The sequence below is a fragment of the Glycine soja genome, chromosome 3, assembly GCF_004193775.1.
Source record: "Glycine soja cultivar W05 chromosome 3, ASM419377v2, whole genome shotgun sequence".
Lineage (NCBI taxonomy): Eukaryota > Viridiplantae > Streptophyta > Magnoliopsida > Fabales > Fabaceae > Glycine > Glycine soja.
Genome location: NC_041004.1, coordinates 46753531 through 46775687, shown reverse-complemented (window position 1 = coordinate 46775687; position 22157 = coordinate 46753531). Strand labels below are relative to the sequence as shown.

The 22157-nt window shown below is 30.5% G+C and overlaps 2 protein-coding genes across 2 annotated transcripts; both read right to left on the bottom strand.

Annotated features, from left to right (window-relative positions):
- Nucleotides 1–6255: 6255 nt before the first annotated feature.
- LOC114407755 (GDSL esterase/lipase At5g33370-like) lies at nt 6256–9248 on the bottom strand. The gene is made up of 5 exons (XM_028370983.1): nt 8930–9248; nt 8604–8731; nt 8211–8453; nt 7385–7637; nt 6256–6708 (listed from the first exon to the last, which is right to left on the bottom strand). The coding sequence occupies exons 1-5, from the start codon at nt 9168–9170 to the stop codon at nt 6476–6478; spliced, it is 1098 nt and encodes a 365-aa protein (XP_028226784.1). The 5' UTR covers nt 9171–9248; the 3' UTR covers nt 6256–6475.
- A 5258-nt stretch (nt 9249–14506) lies between these two features.
- On the bottom strand, nt 14507–19759 carry LOC114407754 (GDSL esterase/lipase LTL1-like). Its single transcript, XM_028370982.1, has 5 exons — nt 19381–19759; nt 19059–19186; nt 18273–18515; nt 16104–16356; nt 14507–15146 (listed from the first exon to the last, which is right to left on the bottom strand). The coding sequence occupies exons 1-5, from the start codon at nt 19646–19648 to the stop codon at nt 14908–14910; spliced, it is 1131 nt and encodes a 376-aa protein (XP_028226783.1). The 5' UTR covers nt 19649–19759; the 3' UTR covers nt 14507–14907.
- Between the last annotated feature and the right edge of the window lie 2398 nt (nt 19760–22157).

The following is a 22157-nucleotide window of genomic DNA, read 5'->3' as shown; positions in this document are numbered from 1 at the left end:
AACCCTAGTTGATGTCAGCAAAAAAAATCCTAATTGACGTCGGCTAAGAAAATATAGTTGACATAAGCCAAAACACCCTAGCTAACATCGGTTGAAAAATAATCCTAGCCAATATTGACTAAAAAATAGTTTTGGTTGATGTTGGCTGGAAAAACCTAATTGACGTCGGCTGAAAAATCCTAGCAGGTGTCTACTCAAAAGTTAGTCATGACTGATGTCATTAGAAAAAATCTAGTCAACGTCGGGCAAAAAAATCATTGATCAACATCAACTGAAAAAATCTGGATGACAACAGTTAAAAAAAATCCTTGACCAACGTCAACAAAAAATTCTCATGACTGACGTTAGTGAAAAAATAACTCTAACCAACATCATCTAAAAAAAATCTTAGCTAATATCGGCAAAAAATAGCTTTGGTTGATATCATATAAAAAAATGATCGAAAAAACCTTAGTTAACGTCAGTGAAAAACAACTTAGTCAATGTCGGCTATAAAAACTTTAGTCACCCGTAGTTGCGAGTGTTGAACGAGAAAGAGTCGCGAACAAAAACATGAGTTAGAGTAAGTATCTCTAAAAAAATAATTTCAAATTTTATATTTTTTGAGAGAATTTGAAATCTCACTGTTTTAATCCATCAAAATAATTCATAAAAATATCAAAAATTAAATCTTCTTTCAAATATTCTATCCAAACAAACTATTTCACGAATCATTTTAAATTCTTTGAAAAAATAAATTTTCCTACTGAATTGCTCCATCCAAACACAATAAATCTTTTGAAAATTTTAGGATTAAATAAAACTTTAATTTGAATTTAAAATATTTAAATGTTGATCTTTTAGTTTAATATAACGATGGAGATCGATCATTCTAATTTTAACATAAGATAATCATTCTCCTGTTATGTATATATCTATTTATCAATATATATAATCAAATTTGATTTATGTAACTTTTATAAACTATTACACTATTTAATTAGATAATACGTATCTGCAAAAATGTTCCAATTAAACACAATCAAGGCGTTCATCCAAAAGTTTCACCACACATGCGTTCTCCTTTTGGCTCTGGTAAGCGTGTTTTTCTTTTAACGTGAAATTAACGCATATAAAAACATATTTAAAAAATTTCTCAAAAGTCAAAGTTAAATTGAAAGTTTCTTTTATATATATATATAAATTTAAAATTATTTAATACTTCATTCACATGGATAAAAAACTGCTTTGTACTTGTGTGGCGGGAGGATACTTAAAAAAAAAAAACAGATTAAAACATTTGTTAAAAATGTGTATTTTATTTAACTGATGTGGTTGTTTGCAACGAGTCCTCCGACCGTTGCTGTTGTCAACATCCTTTAATAGAGAGATCTAATATAAAATATTTTTTGTTAATTTTAATGCTAAAAAGTTCATATTTTAATTTTAATTATGTAGTTGAAGAATCGCCTGACAGATTCAAATAAGAGAACTTTTCCCGAGTTTGCAAATAAATTGATGCTCCCTTCAAAAAGTTTCATTATCTATGCACTTTCGAGTCGCGCGTAATTGAAATGTGCCTTTCATTCAAAAATTGATTTCGACTTCTTGTTATAACATATAATACTCTTCCGATCATACAACATTAATCCTTGTCTTTATTTGATTACTTTTTCTATCTTAATTTTTAAATAAAAATAAGAAAATATTAAATTTAAAATATTAATTGTAAGAGAAATTTTCAGAATGGACCTTTTGGACCAACCTAGAATTTTAGATTGAGTTTTCTTTCATTTTCATCCTTTATTTATTTTTATTATATCATCTTTCACATTTTCACTAATTAGCAGATATAGGGACCTAATTAATTGAAAAAAAATAATCTGGGATCTAATTAAAAATTATTAAATAGTTTAGGAACCAATAATTTTTTTTATCAGTAGAAATAAAAAATATATATTGAGAATTTAGGAACCTATAATTTTTTTATTTATAGAAATTAAAGACATATCCAAATATTTATAGCAATTCATGTATTTATTCAACCAATTGAGTAAGACAATATATGGACTTGTAAATTAATTTAACCTTTAAAAAAATAGTGTAAATTTATGTTATTTAAGAAATATGGATAAATTCAAATTTCTCTCTCATATTAAATTTTAATGGACCCATAAAAAAATATTAAATTTTAATGTAGAGAATTCGTCCGGTGTTGTTTACGAAGAGGAGTGTTATTAGCAACATACTCTCTAATTAACACATTCTTTTTAACATATTTTTTGGTATTGGTTATTTTTTTTAAATTACAAAATTATGAGAAAAAATCATTAAATAAAATATGATATTACAATTTTTTTGTTTTTTTAACAAATTTCAACGGGTTGTTTAAAACTTAAAAGTAAGTCTTATTAACATTTGTCATTGACTAATGATTAACTTATAATACATGTTAGGCAGTAAGCGAGATTAAAGTATCTTTTTGAAGGAAGAAAAAGGTTTCAGGAGGCCATAATTTCTATTCAACCTCTCTTTAATCAGAAAACTAGCTATAAGTATATATAGGTCAAGTTCCCATCTAAATGATTTCAAAGATTTCAGAATTTAATATCAACAGTTAATAGAGTCATTGTATTATAATTTTCTATAAATTCACTCGTAAATAAATAAAAACTACTTTAAATTCAATTATAACGGTACATACACAAACTGAGACCTTGGTTGTTGTCAATTATTGGAGCACATTAATGAATAGTAAAACAGTGTTTTGATCGCATTATATGTGTGGACCGACCGAACAATGGTATATCCGTATACGTGAACTTATAGCAAATTTTAATACGTAGAATTACGTTTGCTGCTATAAATATAATTTGCAATTTATGCCACGTGTTTTATAAGTTTATATATATATATATATATATATATATATATATATATATATATATATATATATATATATATAAAGGGTCAATTTATACCAAAAAGTAATTTTTTTTAGAATTATACTTTATCATTTTTATCAATCATGTTTTTATAATTTAACAGATAAGATTAATAATTTATTATAATTGTTAGATTTTAAGAGAATGAATGATAATGATAAGTGTGATAAAAGAATTATAGTTATTCTCTTCTTTGTACTAAGTATCAACACAATGGCTAAAAAAAACACACAAGCAATTCCATTTCCCGTCCCAAAGCGGACAAAACGCTCTTTTACATGAGACTCACGTCGATCTCTTCCTTCCTTCATATTTTAAAGACTTACAAGTTACAAACAGTAGAAGAATTGCTTCTATCCTTATTTCCTTTTGTTTAGAATCCTTCCTCTTATTTCCCATCAGCTGAATAGGGTTGGATAAATTTTTTTTTTTAGATTATAACACATGGATTAAAAACAATTTATTAATTAATCAATTTCGGATCTATTAAATATTTTATTGTTTTATTACGAAGAAAAATTAAATTAAATAATGTTTATTAGCAGAAATATTCAAACAAAATTTATTAAAATCATCTATCCAAAGAACAATTGTTATATTAAAATCATTTTTCGGTAAATATTTTTTTGCATTTTTTATCTTTTGGTTCTTAAATTTTTTAACAATGACACTGATAACTCAATGATTTGTTATGTCATTAGGTAATCTAACAATATAATTAAGCGTGTATTTTGTAAACTGTATTGTTAATCTATTGTTAACTAGCTAGTTTGAAGTCTTCAAATATTCTAAACAAATGGTTGGTTAAAAATAAAATTTACTGAAAAAGTTACATGACACTCACAAATTCATTAATGATGTGATAAATCAATTGTTTTTAGAAGCCAAACAAATCTTATTCAAAAATTGCTTAAACACGAGGAGTGTAAAACCAGGCCAAACAAATTACAGTGAGTGAATGTTATAGCAGTATGTAACACGGAAACAACATCAAAACAACTAGAAAAATCAATAATAATGGCATGACACACCTTAATTATGCATGACCCAACAAGTTATTTAGTTATCAACGTTATTTTACGTCATTATTTAATATTGTTATTTAAAAACATATAGAAAAATGTTTAGGAATTTTGATCAATCCAAATTTATAGTAGGGAGTAAAATTGGAAATTCAAAAAAGTTTAAAGAAAGAAAAACAGTAAATCCATGATTTTAAGGTTAAAATATATTTTTTGTTTTCATAAATATTAAAATATTTAAAAATTTGTTCCTATGAAATTTTAAGTATGTTTTTTAATCTGAAAGATATAAATGTATAATATTTTAACTTAAAATATATGATCCTATATGTTAATGTCAGTCCCTCATACGTCTAATTAACACGTGGTAGGAACTTGTCATTGACATGTAGGTTGAAATCTTTCTAATCCAACTCCAATTTCAAATATCATACATTTATATTTTTTGAAACATATTCAAAATTTCAGAGAAATAGATCCCGAAAATTTTTATATTTATAAAGACGAAAATATATTTTAGCATGTTATTATTAAGTCATTCACATCTGTGACTAAAATCATTTTTTACCAAAAAAAAAAGTCAGGTTCATAAAATATAATGTAAACACACATATATCTAATGTGTGGCATCTAGAGACTGTCATACTGGTAACGGTAAACAATAAGAAACACACAAATATCAAGTAACTAGCTGAAATGATATTTTTCTCGCCTCCCTCCTCCTTCTCCTCTCCCGGGGCTACCTTAAAATGTCATTTTGTTTTTCGGGAATTAAATCAATTCATCGTAAATAGTAGGCCCATACACAGTAACAGGGAGGAGAATACCCCCTACTTTTTGGATCCTTTAGAAGATTGATGATGATTATACTACAAGGACCACTTTATATGGTAAATATATGATTAAAATAAGAATAACAATACATGAGCTGTATAGACTTTAAAATACCAACTACCCTTACACCTAATATCCTCTACATCACATAATTTGGCTGGAGAAACGGTTCAACTAACATCCCTTTCTCTCATGACAAAGTGTTAATTTGATCTATAATTGATTCCAGTAAGATACTTCAACCAACATTGCAGGCTATTTAATTCCAACCCAATTAAGTCATAAACTTGATCTGAAACTCGACTCTCCCACTTCCTCAAACCTATAGCTTTTTTCCCTCTTCGGTCTAGTAATTAAGAAACAATACAATTGAAGTAATTCACATGGGAACTGCACAATGTGGCAGGACTTGATCTATACATTTCCTTAGAAATAAAAAAAACTAAGGTTACTCATTAATTTCTGGTTGGCTTTTAGTATTACTATTTTGCTTTGGTTTCAAAAACATAGATCAAGGTCAAAATTGCAATTAGTTAAATTAATTAATTTACTCCGTATAGCGCATTCGGAGGCTGCGTTAATGTTACACAATGAGTAGCGCACCTTGGCCCCTACGTATTTATTTCAGCAATGTTCTTAGTTGCCGTCTTCTAAGGTTGGCGCATTCTTTAAATGCATTTGGACGTAAATTGTGCTTTCATGCCATCACTTTTTTGTGCTGACTGAGCCTACATGCCCTACATATATACACATAGCTTTGAAGACGTACGAATGCACTGTTCTGAATATTAGGGTATTGAAAGCGTGACTGCTAATAATCCTATTTTTTAATATTTCAGAATCTTCCATGTATTCATCATGTGCATTAACTTATCATCGTTTAGCTAGACAACTATATAACTATACAAGTTAAAACAAGCTAGATGATCCCTCGAAGACAAGTCAATAGTCTTTGTTTTTAATTAGATTAAAGTTGTGATAGTAAATGCAATGAATACTAGCTTTTATTTTATAGTACAGACATATTTTTCCAAGTTCTTTGAACTTAAAGTGTGGGGAATACATACGCATATTTTTAATAACTTTGTTTTAATAAGCTTCATTAATAATTTTATGTTTGTATCTAACATGTTATGTATCTAACATTTGTAATAGTAAAATTTGTATTGACAATTCTCCCTTACAAATAAATTTTTATTTTTGGGTAAGTAGAAAGACAAAGACACTAAGATCATTTACTTTTGTCGTTCTCATTAATTATTGTGAATTTAAATTCTCTCCCTGACAATATTAACGCAATTGTCGATCTATTGCCCATTAACTGTTTAATTTTATTTTATTTGAAGTCTTTGAAAATGTTGCATGCATAATTACAAACATCACAATCATTTTAATCCAGTTACGTTTACCAAACTAGTAATTAAATCCAGAAATACTGCTTATCCTCCTCCCTAAAAAAGAAGATTTGCACCCGATGCAAGCAAAGGAATAGAGAACATTTTATTTCTGATGACAGACCAAAATTACTTCCAAGAGAGCAATAACAATTGGAGGGACAAACCAGTACATAATAATTAACTTTGCAGCACAAACCACACTAGCTAAGGAATTATCATGAGAAGATGAAATAAACTTAATTAGGGGGCACACACATAGATAGAATACGAAGGAAGGTTATTGTAGATGATGCATTGATCAAGTCTTGGAATCGATGGCCATGATAGTGCTGAGATTCATGGGGTGCATGTACTCAGTGGTGCCTCTGAGGATCTGTTGGACTATGATTCGACTAGCTTTCTCTGATGGATGGAATGGATCCCAAAACGCGTAAAGGTCTCTGTTCGGACACAAGTTTGAGGCCGGTGTGCAGAGTCCAACCCCATTGTATGGCCCTTGCCCACAACAAGCTATCTTCGATGTAACAAATCCTGTCAGCCCAATTACATTTTAGACCTAGCTTTAAATTTGTGGGATCAAAATTCTCAGAAGGAGAATGATTGGGCTTCACGTCCTCATCCTCATATACATGTATATTTAGTAGTATCAAATTTAAAATTTTATAATTACACTAAATCACACTCCTTAATTTTTCTAAATACTTATATCTATTTGTTAAATCACATGGGTCATTCTGTTTAGTTGAAAAGGAGGAAGTGGAAGGAAAAGGAAGGAAAATGTTTATTTCTGGGGGATTCGAAATTTGTCTTTTCTTCCACTTTTTCTTTATTTCAAATTTTTAAGTTTTTCTGTCTTTCGTTCATTTCTTTCCGCCCAAACCAAATGAGTTATTAAGAATTATGTAATCATATTGTATATTTTGTACTCACGTGAGAAAGATTTTAGGAAATTGATAATTTTAAAAAAATCTTGTCGTACTTCATTCTTAAATTTAAAAATGAAAACAATGTTAATATGCTATTGTAATTTTTTTTTCAGTATATGCTATAAATTTTATATGGACAAAATTAAACAATATCATTCATGGGAGAAAAATTAGGACCAATGCTATAGATTGTGAGTGTAACATAAATTAAAAACATAGTGCCACTAATTTGAAATTTGAAAGCTGGTCTGAATGTTGCATGGTGGAATTAATATTCATACCATAAGCTCGAGGGTTGGAAACGAAATCCATGTGCATGCGTTGGGCATTAGCAGCAATGAAAACGTCAGCACCAAGTTCTTGATTTAATCCGTTTAACATTTGAACGAGTTGGGGATTGAATAAGGATGCAGCTCTCTGAAGTTCCACGTCGCAATCACCAGTTCTGCTTCTCGTCGCTAATTCCGCAGGAACACACCCCATTGGTCCTGTACCCGTTACAAGAACCCTACGTGCACCCAAATCATAAAGCCTCTGCAATTGTTTTCAATTAAAGTATGTTGTTAATTAGCTCGTATATATATATTTTCTACATGGAGGAAATAATTAAGCCAGTTGAAGGTGAGTACATATGTACGTTAGGGAGAAATAATCTAATATACAGTTTATATGGGACATAATATAATTATAGCATGTAGCTAGATATATAACATTGCAATGTGTCATCAACTGCACATTGAAATAATATGATGCTCGAAAGTGAGAAATGAATTTGGTACCCCTCACCAACCAAAACATATACATGTGTCTTTTGCATTAATACACACATTCCTTCACTGACAGTAACACTGGTACGTGCATGCAGCAGAACATTCTCAAAAACAGGACTTTTGACCATTATTCTGCGATCCTCAAATATTGTTAAATTGATGATGTATCTTGATCGTAAAATATAGGCATTATTTATATATGCCAGCTGAACCTTGTGCCCATGTTTTTTAAATTCCTTAACAAACTGCAATATTGTGGAGATTAATCATATACGAGATAGGGACTACATGATTCAAAGATAGTAATTATTATGTTTGGAAAAGAGTGCATATATACCCTTAGAACTTTGCGGTACTCAGATATGAGATAGCGCACATAGTCAGGGAGAGAAAATTGGCGAGATCTTGCCGAATAGGGCACCAAGTAGTAATTGTTGACAAAATCATTGCCTCCAAGAGTGATGAGGACGAGTGCTCTGTTTACTAGGTTCCTGGTTCCCTCCGCACCAATGTGTAAACTTAACCTTTCCTGATACTCGTGGAATAGCTTCAGTTGCTTCTGAATGTGGATAATGTTCAACTGCCAAACCAATCATACACACCACACTAGTTAACATGAATTGATTTTATGTATGTAACCGATATATGCACTCTAAATTGCACTATGTTCTCAACATATAAAGCTTGGATTGCAATAGAATTAACAATTATTACTACTATTTATGCTTACAAATTGAATTCCAGTATCATTGAGAATGCCAATTCCAGCGGAGGCAAAATTGGCACCAATTAAGAGCTTCTCTCCAACTAGTAGCGGGCTCAAATAGGGTAGTGTAGGCTCTAAGCCAAGCTCCAAACCTGTAATAAACATGAATTGCACAACCCCGTACATGAATAAATTAATACTCAAGAGCCAATGCAAGCCTAGTTATGGCCATGCATGCAAATTATATATAGAAAAAAATATATAGGCACGGATGAAAAAAGTATATATCATCATTCATTAGTAAAAAGATGTTGATTTTATTTGGCAATATGTGACAAAGGAACTCATACTAATTAAGTCAGGGATGTTTAGGCCATTAGAGAAGCGTCCAGTGGGTCTGTGTGTTGGGTAGTCAATGCCATAGGGTGGAGCGTCTGCTCTGGCTGTGGTTACCAAGAAATCATTGTTACCACTGTCCACGAGTGAATCACCAAATACGAAGAAAGCCCTTGTTGGTTGAGCAGAAACAGAACCTAGTGCTACAACCAAGCTTATTACTAAACAATAGCCAAACACCAAAACACTAGTCATGGCTGCAAAACAGGAGTGACCACTACTGTTGATTGTGTATGAATATGATTCTCTTAGGTTTGATAACTCGTGGCTTACATGAAGCAATTGGAAGGGCTATATATATATATATATGTGTGTGTGTGTGTGTGTAGCTTGAGAGGTTAATTTATCTTTGCAAACCGCATTCATAAATGTTTTGTTCTAGCTAGCTACCACCTCTTCAGAGTTAAAGCAGACCGCCGAATCAAGAAGAAGTACATCAAGTTAATTGCTGTAGTGAGTGGTCTTAGCAGAAGAGGAAACCTTCCCTCAATTTCAACATCCAAAACCAGCATTAGTAATTTCTAGCCGCCTATGTAGACAGGGTTAAAAATATTGATAGTCATTCTTCCTAGCTCAATTAAACCACTAGTAAACATTCAGGTTAAATATTTTTACCTTTAGACATAATTGCTTGACTATGCGATATGATACGTGACATTGTTGTGCAATCAAAAGGGATAAACCGGTGAGATTTATACAAAAGAGTCACGAGCAACTACATAAGTAATCAAGGACAATAAATCAATATTTATACCAATGAACCATCAATAAATATATAAATAAACTTGATACTACATTTTAATTCTAATTCAGAACCTTAAAACTCATGTTTATAAATTTTTTCTCACTTATATAATATTCAATCTTTTTATTCTTACTATGTGATTTCACCTCACACTTATACTATAACATGCATTCTTATGTGTAAATACAACTTCGAAGAAGAGACAATCCGTACATTGGTTGCATTGCATGTTACCAAAGTTGGCAGTTAACATATTAATTGACCAACATGTTGGGTCAGCACAACTACGTTAATTAGGAGTTACGAAACTTCATTTAGTATTCTCTATTTCGAAAATGACAAAAAGAGTGAGAAACAAATCTCTTGTCTCCTTAATTTCCAACTAATCGTAAAAAAAATTACGTAGCAAGGGAGAGGTGTAACTCTTTTGAGTCTTTTCCTGAGAAATGGAATCGAAGAGTGGGACAGGTCGACGAGAGAGATTTAAACCCATTAATGTGAGAATGAGAAAGTAGCTAGTTAACATAGGGGTAGATCCAAAAACAGTTGACGTCAAAGTGTGTGTTATATTAAAAACAAGAACTATTTCAGGAAGATCGAATACTAGAGTTATGCTATGTCAACTTTGTTGTCTATCTAGTTCTGGAACTAGTTTGATGCGCATCCTTTGAAACTGACCACTAGTTTATGATTGCATGATGCTTCTAATTAATTCGTCTCACAATCAACTTCAGTGTCCAATTTCAAAATCGCCATCGATCTAATTCCAAGTCCATCAATGATCTTTGGATAAATAGAAACTCAAATAGATAGCATTAACTCCTTCATTAGTTTGATCAGAAATACTACTAGAATCACTAGAATGGGGCATTTGGGCTAGAGGATTAATTTTTGGTAGTTTGTAGGATGTGTCAAATCATAGGCTAAAATTAATCAAATATTGACCAAGTCGCTTTACTTGTAGTTTAGTCTAACAACAAATATATATCAGACATACCTAAAGGGGAACCCCGAGTTGTTTTAAGCGCCGCAAACTTAGGCAGATATAGAAGAATATTAATTAAATGAATAAAATGACACAAAAAGATATGTAGTATAGAGTTAGCTAGACAGGAATATGTTCTCAGATATATTTCAGTTCTTTCATGACTAATCATTGATGTTTTTCTGTTAAACTTTACTATCACTCGTATCTTGGTTAATTTAGAACTAAAACGAAAAAAAAAAAATGGTCAATAATATGCACTTTTGAGCTAAACAAGAAACAAAGAAATAGCGAGGTGTTTTCCTTAAATAAGGGTGGGGACGAAAGTAGACAGATGTACACGTGATCCACATAAATAGGGTGGCGTTCGGTGCGAACCCTCCTCTCCTTTTAGATGGCAGAGAGGCTAGCTTCCACTGTTCCGCTCTCTTAAGGGTGTTTCATATATGGTGAGGAATTTTTATCTTAAGAATGTTAAATTATTATATATGATGGATATAAATGATTTAGTAAAACATTCTTTTTATTTTTTAATAAAACCTCCTCACGATCGAGACAATTTTAGTTTTAAATATGATGATATATGTAACATTAACATGATTATAATAATATATACATGTATAATAATGTTTTTTTTTTAAATATGACAATCTAGTAAATCTTCATCTTTATTTCTTTTTTGTGTTCAAATTTCAACTTTCTTTGTGACTGCATAAGACTGAATTATTAAGTTATGACTCAATCAATAAAGTGAACTTTACCACTACTAGAAAATACTTTTTTAACGACAGTTATATTAAATTTTTAACGACGATTATAATTTGTGCACGGATTAAACCTTTTCCATTTTTTCTCTCCATTCCTTTCATTATTAATTAAGCTTGCAAAAAAATAAATGTCACTTTTCATAAATTGCTCATCATTTTCAATTGATTTCTTTTTCTAAAAGCTTATAAAAATGAAAAAAAATAAAGGAAATGAAATATGAAAAAAAATAAAGAGGATCCATTTTCGAACTCCACAGACTATCATGTTAGAGATGCACCACTATCACAATTGATCTTAAATATATATTGTAATGTTTATAATGTTTTCTAATTATGTTTATATTGTTTTATAATATATATATATATATATATATATAATATTTTAATAAAACTTTAGTTGTATTTTTAATCAATACATTTTTATTTCATAGTTAATTAAAATACAGGTAACATATATAAGTCTAGGGATTTGATCGTAGTCAGCAGATAAGCACACAGGCATCAAAGTTACTACAAATGTGGATCTAATCTAACCTTAGGTTCAAGTTTTTAAAAAAAAAAAATACAAATATGGAGACAAATATATTATATTTATCTATTAAGACTTTACCAATTAATAATTATCATCCCTAAAGTTGAACTTCAAAAAGAGTTAAACTTTCAATATTCACTTGAGTTCCATGGGAACTTCTTGGGATACGTGGTATTTTTGCTGGTATACTAAGCATTTTTCCAAAATATCGAAAATACCTCTATGGATATTTTTGGTTACAAATAGCATATTGATTTTTTTTTTTTTTGCAGTGCTCTTATATTTTGTAAAATCACACTTCTTTATTGTAACTTGCTTCCGTTAGCTTTCTTTTATGAGTGTTTGTTGTCGTCGATGGTGTACGTACATTGTTTACAAATATACGGTGGATTTCGGTGATTTTTCATCGCCATGAAAAAAGAAATGCATTTTAAAAAAATTCAAAACATACGGATTGACAATCCTTATGATTCATATGAACTAACAATAATGAATATTTGTTACTCACAGTACAGATGTCATAATATTGGTATTTATGAATACCCACTACCCATAAAATTATAAAGTTATAAGAGAGTGTTTGAATGAGAGAATTTAAAATTCTAAAAAAATTTAAATTCTAAGAATTTAAAATACTTCAATTGAAATTCTTTTATTTTTAAAATTTTGTGTTTGGATAAAAAAAAATTGTAAGGATGAAAGAAAATGAATGCAAACATAAAAGAAGATATGGTTGGTGTGCTTCCAAAGAGAAGAATATTAATGCGGCATGGGAAGTCGTAGGGGAATCGGGACATGGCAGCGTACACCACCACACCCGATCACAACATTCAGTTAACGGCACAAGACATAGCCCAGGCCCTCCGCGCCGACGAGCACCTCCGCCGCGTGATAGGCAGCGACAGATGTTTCCCTAACATGTGCAGTTCTACATGTCCCCCCATGCCCGCACCTGATCGACGTTCCGCAAGCTCATACGATGTTTCTTGAAGAAGAGGATCATCAATGTAAGGAAAGAGTCACGAGTTCGAAAACAGGATTTTGGAAACTTTCATGTGGAAGAGAGGATAAAAATTATAAAGGAAATACGCAAATATTTTGGAAAGTTATTCTATCAATAAGAGAATTTTAATTTCTTACCTCTTAGAAAAAAATTAAAATTCCACATTTTTAGTTGTTTAAAATTATGTTTTAAAATTTCAAAAATTTAAATTGTTCATAAAAAATCATCCAAACAATTAATTTTAAATTAAAAAAATTTAAATTCTTTAATAAATTACTTTTCTTAGTTAAAATTCTCTTTATCCAAACGCATCTTAAAAGTATTATTATATATATATATATATATATATATATATATATATATAATGAATTTTCATATTTGGACTTATGTTTTTCCTTTAAACTTATACTTTGAGATATTATAATTTTATTCGTACTTAGGATATATGTTTATTTATGCTTAATAGATACAAATGTCATGTTTAATTAGACGAATTCTAATTAAACATTCATAGATGAATTCTAATTAAATATTCATAAATATGTCTTTGATATACTTATTTCATATTTAATTATGTTGTATTAATATTTCTTTTTTTTTAAATACCCAAGGATATCCTTGAATATCAGAAAAATTCATAAATATTCTTCAAACAGGTACCCTAACAGGTAATAAATAAATAAAAAAATATAAATTTTCTCCAACATAAGTAGGAATGTCAATGACACTATACTTATACGCATCAACACAAAAGTATGTAAAGAATGCATAAGTTCAAATATTTTCAAGTTGGCTTAACCAAAAAAAAAAAATAGATGACTTCTAATTAATAACATATTGTTTGCATGAATACACACTTACGTCGTTAGCCGGTAGGGATTCACTTGTAGGATTATCAAACTTGTGTTCATCTTGAACAAGGATTACGGACAACAATTTGACACCATAGATCAATTTTAATCAAGTTAAGGTAATGGACACATGAAATATACATAATATAATACTAAAAATTGATCAGTTGTATGACACTCGGCCGGGTAACTATGTTCGCATTGCTCCCGCTAAACATGAAGTTGCACAGACTAAAGCATATAAACCAGATTTTTCTTTTTTTTTTGCTATGCACATATAAACCAGATAGAAATATGCCTACATTTAACAAACTACATGAACTCGTATTTAAACATGTCAATTTTCATACCATTTTGTGATGCTTGATTTGCGGATAAATAAATTTAAATGGTGTAATTTAGCAAATCCATGTTTACCTACCTGGAATGAGTCAACAACTTGCATAAAATAAGCTCGGTGTAGCCAGCAATTCACCTCAAATACATATCCATATTCATCTCATTCCAATCAAGTCTTTTTTTTTAAAAAAAAAAAAAAAACATTTATATTTGATCTTTATCACCCCCCACATTTGTGTGAGATGGTGTGACTGGTACTAAGATGTATCAATCATTATTATTTTTTTTCATATTAATTGTAAATAAAGCTTTCCAGTGGAATAAAGTATATATGAATTTAAGATAAGGTTCGCGTGGAACAAGTTTTGGTAAATTCCTAGTACATCTCATATACCTAAGTTTATCACACTTAAAGTTTCAAGCCCAAACAGTTTTTGGGCTTAGCCTCTACCCACAAATTATCTGACCCAATTCACCCAAACGATACATGGCTCACAAGTTACAATTCCTAAACTGGTACATTCAATGACACAATGAACTTTCCTTTCTCTATTTTTCCTCCCTCAAAGCAGAGATTTGAGAGAGAAAAAATCATAGAAATCCCGTGGTTTCAAATAATTTTAACAATATTGCTTAAACAATCAATATATAACACAAAATCTAGTGCAGAATGTATGCCACGACCCTAACAGGAAGAAGATAATAATTAGCTAGGTCCTTGAAGTTGCATCCAAAAGCAACACGGTACTGAGATTCATTGGGTGCATGTATTTGGAGTCTCCAATCATGAATGTGTCCACAATCAATCTGTTTGCTCTCTCACTTGGATGGAAGGGGTCCCAAAATGCAAATACATCTCTGTTTGGGCACAGGTTAGACGCCGGAGTACACAGTCCAATCCCATTGTAAGGTCCTTGACCACAGCATGCAACTTTTGATGTGATAAAACCTACATGCATGTGAATTGTAAAGAGGGTAATTAATGCGTTCAAATTTAATATAGCTAGCTACCACGCTTCACGCTCCCAAATTACTGAACCGACAGAAACTGTTTGTTTAAAATTGCCCCAGTATAAAATGATACTATGTATTTGAGTATAAAAAATTACAATTGTGCCAAATAATACTTAATTATTCTAAGAATAATATTAATATGCTATAGTTATAATATGTCATGTGTTATTTAAGTGAGCCTGATATAATTTGTCATTACTCAGTGGTCAGTACATAAGAATTTTTCTTACAAGGAGTGAAACAGTGTTTGTGAGAAGCTACAAATTCCAACTTCTAGTTTAACGTCCGTTTGGAGGCTTTTAAACGTTAAAACAAACATACCCCATATCTCCATTGGGTGAATACTGAATAGCGTACCTACTGTGGGAGGTTGGCGGTTGGCCTTCTGAAGAAGGGCCCAAAGACTTAAATAACTAAAATAAGTAATGTAAGGACCAATACACGGCTCAGATATAAGAGGAATCATCTCATCCCAAAAGCTGAAGTTATTGTGCGAAAACACACCAATGATTTTACGTCTTACGATTGTTATCTGCCTTACTTGTTTATGGACCACACTCCTCTACGTGTTTGCTCTGAAAAACACTTGAAAAAGTACAATACTCGGCACATATCAACAAGGATGTGCAGAGTTTGACATAGGATTTTTAGTATGGATCCTATATTGCACACCCCTAGTATCTGCATAAAATATGGATAACAATAACGATATATTTATCTCTTGTGTATTTTACTATTTTTAACTGTCTAATTTTAATTAAATTTTAAGAATAAATTATTGGTGACTCTATAGCATTAAGCCAACAACCATAACAAATTCAGAAATTAAAACATGTAGAACAACCACATATAATTGAGTAAATGCAGCAAAACAGAGATAGTACATACATACCGTACGCTTGTGGGTTACTAATAAAATCCATATTGGATTCGAAAGCATTGGCTGAAATGAAGACAACTGAACCAATTTCAGAGTTGAGTTGATTCACCAACTGAACGAGTTGTGGATTGAACAAAGCAGAAGCTTCTTGCAGCTCTGCTGCACACTCCCCATTTCTGCTACGCTGCGCCAGTTCTGCAGGCACGCAACCTAAAGGTCCCGTTCCAGTCACCAAAACTCGCCTTGCTCCCAACTCATAAAGCCTCTGCATCCACTTAATTAATTAACATAACAATAACAATAGTACTACATACATAGCAATAATTATTGGTGCTGAATAGTGAGCTTGCTTAAAAAAGCTGATAAGAAAGAAAAAAAAAAGCCCGCTTAGAAAAGATAGTAAGGTACAAGACACATTTATAGTACGTTAGCCCACATGCTTCCTAGCTACTCAATGTTTATTTGATTTTTCACATATTTCCTCCTTTAAATATAATCCTGTTTGAGGCATAATCTTAATTCACCAAGTTTTGGAAGATTATTTCCTTTTGCTAGACCCAATTCTCCTTAATTAGTGCTACTCAATGTTTATAAATCGGTAGAATGAATGTTCAATTGGCTTCTAACAACCCGTCATGTCGCATCATAACTCAACTTGCTTCCCACAGGCACGCACACATCATACTATCATAAAATGATTCATTTCATATCTATATTATTACACTACGAAGTTCCCACCATTTCCTAATGTCAATAACTAATTAAGGGTTGACATGTAATAGAAAACTATATTTCTTTTTTTAAAATTCAAGATTCGAATTCATTAAGACTATGTAGGTAAAACACCACTCAACTTGCTACATCTGTTGTTGAATTCGTGTCTTGTCCAACCCAGGTACAGCTCGTTTTTTTTCTGAGACACAATTAATCAACGGAGTCCTCTATTTGACAGAGGTGGATACGTATTTACCCAAGAATCACCAACGCTATTACTAGCTAGTACTACAAATGAATGCTAACAGTGATCTTTTAGGTGCGCGCTGGTTTTAATTTTAAGGCATATAATATATTACGTATTACACCTTCGAAAGTTATATTCTCAAGAATATTATTATTGGGTAATTTATAAATGAACATGTTAGGTGGGTAGGATTTATGAAAAGTCACATAATACATAGTAATATTATTATGAAAAGGCAAACACATCCACTACTCACTCATCACTATATAAATAAAGATCGAATAAACACATAATGTTATTTTCCCAAAAATCAGCAATGTCTACAAATATTTTTTTTCAAGTTTATATCAAATATAAAAACTTCATATTTCAAATTACATTTTTTTCTTGAAAATAACTCGATGAACCTTGAAAGTTAAAACAAACACACTCTTGAGATTAATAGGAAGATAACGGATGAAAAACACACCAAAGTGCGCACACACGTGTGAAAAAAAATTGAATTTTTAAGACTATGTTTTGGATTAAAGATTGAAAAATATTTTCACAAATATCAATGCACAATTGTGAATTCTAATTCACAAAATGAAGAATGAAAAAATTGTTGTTTTGAATAAAAGTACCTTTGGCTTCTTCCAACTTTAATCCAAATTAAGAAAACTTTTAAGGTTTAATACTGTTTTAGTTTATTATAATTAATATATTTTTAAATTATGAAATCATGTTCACAGCATTTTTTATTATCATTTATAATCATAAAAAGGGAATTTGTTAATTAATTATTTTCTTTGCAAATTCTCAAATGAAGATAGTATGATATTTATAATTATTTGTAAAAAAGAATGAACATGACTTATTCCCAAACTATATATAGATTTTTCAAAGGAAAAATATACTTGAACACTTAAAATATTATTTAACACTAATGAGAGAAAGAAAGAAAAAATATTGATATGATGATAGGTGATGCAATGTGATACGAAGAGAGAAATAGAAAGAAAAAAAAATAGATGTATTAATGAGGTGTTTAAATATTATTGTTCTTGTTCAAATTGTTCCTTTGCCTAAAGCTGTTGGCTATTCTTTTGGATGGTTCATCAATGTTGTGTATATACGGTTATATGCATGGCAAACGTACCGTTAGCCAGAATTAAAAAAAGGGATAATACTATTAATACTATAATAACAGCAACAGGAAAAGAAGTGAAGGATAGCAATACCACAAGAATTTTGCGATACTCGGAAATAAGGTATACAACATAGTTTGGAAGTGCAAATTGGCGTGATCTTGCAGAGAATGGCACCAAGTAATAGTTGTTGACAAAATCATTGCCACCTAAGGTTATGAGTACTAGTGCTTGGTTGACCAGTCGTTGAGTCTGCTCTGGTCCAATTAGTGCACTCACCCTTTGTTGATACTGCTCAAAGTACTGTAATTGCCTGCTGATTCGGATTATGTTTATCTGCAAATGTAGATTATACTATTATAGCATTTTAATGGCCTCATTCAATACCAGTATCTGTCAAACAGCATAAAACTAGCTTGAACAGAGGATGCATGCATATTTGCCTTAATTGGTCCCTGCTCCTCTTTTGATTAAACAGGAATGTTTAAAAATAATAACTTGTTGGAGAGAAAAAAAAACAAAGTAAAATAAAATAAATTTCTTTAATAAATTGAAATTAATTTTTATATAAGTCATTTCCTGATATTGTTTTTGATTCTTACAAATAAAAATAAAAAAGTGTTAAAGTTTTCACTTCTCTTGCTTAGCTATAACTTGATTTTAACTTATCCATAAATTAATTTTAATTTATAAAAAAAAATCATTTTATCCTTTTATTTTATTTTATAAGTGTTTATTGATAAATAAATAAAAATTCATGTCTGCGTGTGTGTATTATTACTTAAATAAAAAGTATAACCAAAACAAAAACTAAAATAAACTTATCGGGGTTGAATTAGCAAAATCATTCATCACAACTTAAAAAAAAAAATGGCTTACAAACTGAATTCCAGTGTCATTGAGAATTCCTATCCCAGCAGAAGCAAAATTGGCACCAACGAGTAGCCTCTCTCCATCGAGCTCGCGACTTAGATACGGCAGTGTGGGTTCTGACCCAATTTTCTCACCTACATGTATGACGCACTCATAATAAGTATATATTTATTATATATAACGGACAATAAATATTGTAGCTTAGGATATAGTATATCAAATTAAGAGTATTAATTAAAACATTACAAAGCATAAAAACATGGAACTGAAAGCAACAGAAACCAATTAATTAGGAAGAATGACATAAGTACATAATTAGGGACCCAACTGATAATGTCCGGGATATTGAGGCCATTAGAGAAACGGCCAGTGGCCCTGTGAGTGGGATAGTCAATTCCATAAGGATATGAGTCGGCACGAGCAGTGGTGAATAGGTAGTTATTGTTGCCATTGTCAACTAGCGAATCACCAAAAACAAAGAATGCTCGAGCCTCAGCTTGTGGAACAACAACAACAATGTTGTTCCAAGTGATCAACACAAGTAAACATAGAAACATAGAAGAACCAAAAACCCTTGCTGGATTGTTTTCGACCATATTATGGATAGTATGTAGTGTCTACAAAGGTACCCCCTCAGCAAATATGCTAAATGTTTAACCCTCGGTAGATATATCTGCCTCTATAAATTACTAGTATATATTGAGATAGAAACATTGCAGTACCTTTATATAGAGCTTATTGGTTGTGATATTTGATGTGCCGAATTAAATAGCTTCTGCTACCACTAGCAGATGGAGATAACGCCCATAATAAAGAGAGGCCTATCAAAACTATTCCGAATTCAATTCTATGTACCACAGTTCATGTGCGTTAAATGCATCATGGCCACCTTACAGGTAGATGTGCGTGCCTTTTCTATCTTCTCTCATTTTCATCGTTTTCTTATAAATGTCAACAAATAAAGAGATAAAATTAAGAATTAATGGTTTTGATTACTTTTATACATGGAATATTTCACATTTATTGTCTTTTACCTAAGTTTTTGTTTATCAACTATTTGAAGGATCTGACTTCTCTGTTGTTCTTCTTGTGTTGTCCTTTTAAAACTATACAGTTTTAATGATTTTTAAAATTAAATGTTATCATTAAATATTAATATAATTGTCATGTAATGTTATTTTGATGAGACAACAAAGAAGGGACAACAAAGAAATCAAATTCCTATTTAAAAATGGATGTCAATTTAATTTTATTGGTACAGTAGTATGTAAGTTCTATATATAACAGATCAAAGTCCACGGTTGCCATTAAGGATATGTATAAGAAAGAGGAGGAGGAATTGGTTCTTACGATTTGCATTGCATATCATGTAGTATGCCTTCACGAGTAAGATAAATAAATAAATTGCAATCTACCACATTCAAGCCTCTTCAATACTTGGTCTCTCTTGTTCCCAAATTTCCCTACCTAGTTAACCTGTACACGGATCTTGTAGAAATTGGATTAATAAATAACAGTCCATGTGGGCCATGGCCCATAGGCCTTGTATCTCAACAATAGATTTAAAAAACTAATCCCCCTACTTTTTTTTTAAATCCACCTACGTGCAGGTTGCCAATGATGACCTTGTGCTAAAAGCCTAAAACATGGCATGAACCATAGGGCAAACTTCCTTCAAATATAAGGCATTATATTATTATTAGTTTTTTTTACACTTTTACTCCTTTAAATATTACAATTGTATTATTTTAGTTCTTTTTTGTTCTAATTGCGCAAATATTTTTTTTTTCAAGTGTTACATTATCATTGTACAATTATCTTTATTCTATTAGTCTTTCATTAAATTTTTAACAAATTTTATTGACATAACATTTGATGATAATATGACAAATGACCATTGTCTGATAGATATGTTAACATTATTTAATTATATTTTTGGTTCATCATGATTGTGATGTTAGAGGGAACAAAAATGTGTTTAAGACGCATAAGCATGTGTAAGACTCATTAATTGTTACATCCTTAACATTCATTATTTAGTGTGACATCAACAAAATTTGTTATATATTTTATAAAATGACCAAAATTACACAATTGACATACTTAGATTATTTAATTCACACATTTAAAACTTGGAATACAATAATCATACCTTGAGTTAATGTTAATAATGATTGTCCATTCAGTCATTAATTATAAATTATCAACTACTAAGTGTGTTTGTTTCTCCATTTGAAAACCTATTGAAAGTCAATCTAAAGAATTGGCTTGTCACATTTGGATGCCAATGAAAGTATGACACGGGGAAACAAATCGACACTAACACTACAATAAATAAGGGTTTTTATATTCAGATGTTTTAAGACACTAATGTAACGCTTTTCGTTATAATAACAACCCATAATAAAAATATACTTTAAAACATCCACAGAATAAGATTTAGAAATTTTCATGATTTGAAATATTTCAAATATTATAAATAAATGAGTTCTTACATAAACAAATAATTTTATTCTTAAATATAGGCATCTACAAAGTTGAATTAACAATAAACTAAGTCTTTAATTTTTCCTTGTCTCAAAAGCTTCTTCCTCGAACTCTAAAAACAACACTTTTAATGAGATAATACTCTCATTGAATAAAACAAATTTTAAAAGAGCTCATTGTTCTCAACTAACGCTATAATCAAACAATCCAACCATGATATCCACAAAATTAAATTAATAAACACACATATATGCTTATAAAACAACCACAAATTTATTCACACAACAAAAAAATATTCCAATAAATAAACACCAACACTTCAATACATTCAGATTCTCTAAAAGGTCTATGAGCTCATATTCATACAATAACTTCTCGTTGTCTTTCCCATCCTAAATGAAGGTATTAAGAATCTTTTTTTCATCTCATATGAGAGTATATATTATCTCATCCACATCGTAGACAAAGATATCTCATTTTTTTTTTCTCCATCATAGATATGGGTATCTCATGTATATTCAATCCTCAAAATAAAATACACAATGTCGCCACTTTCTAGAAAATGATGATCAATTCATACATAATTACAAAAACATTATTCCAAATAAATACTTTAAA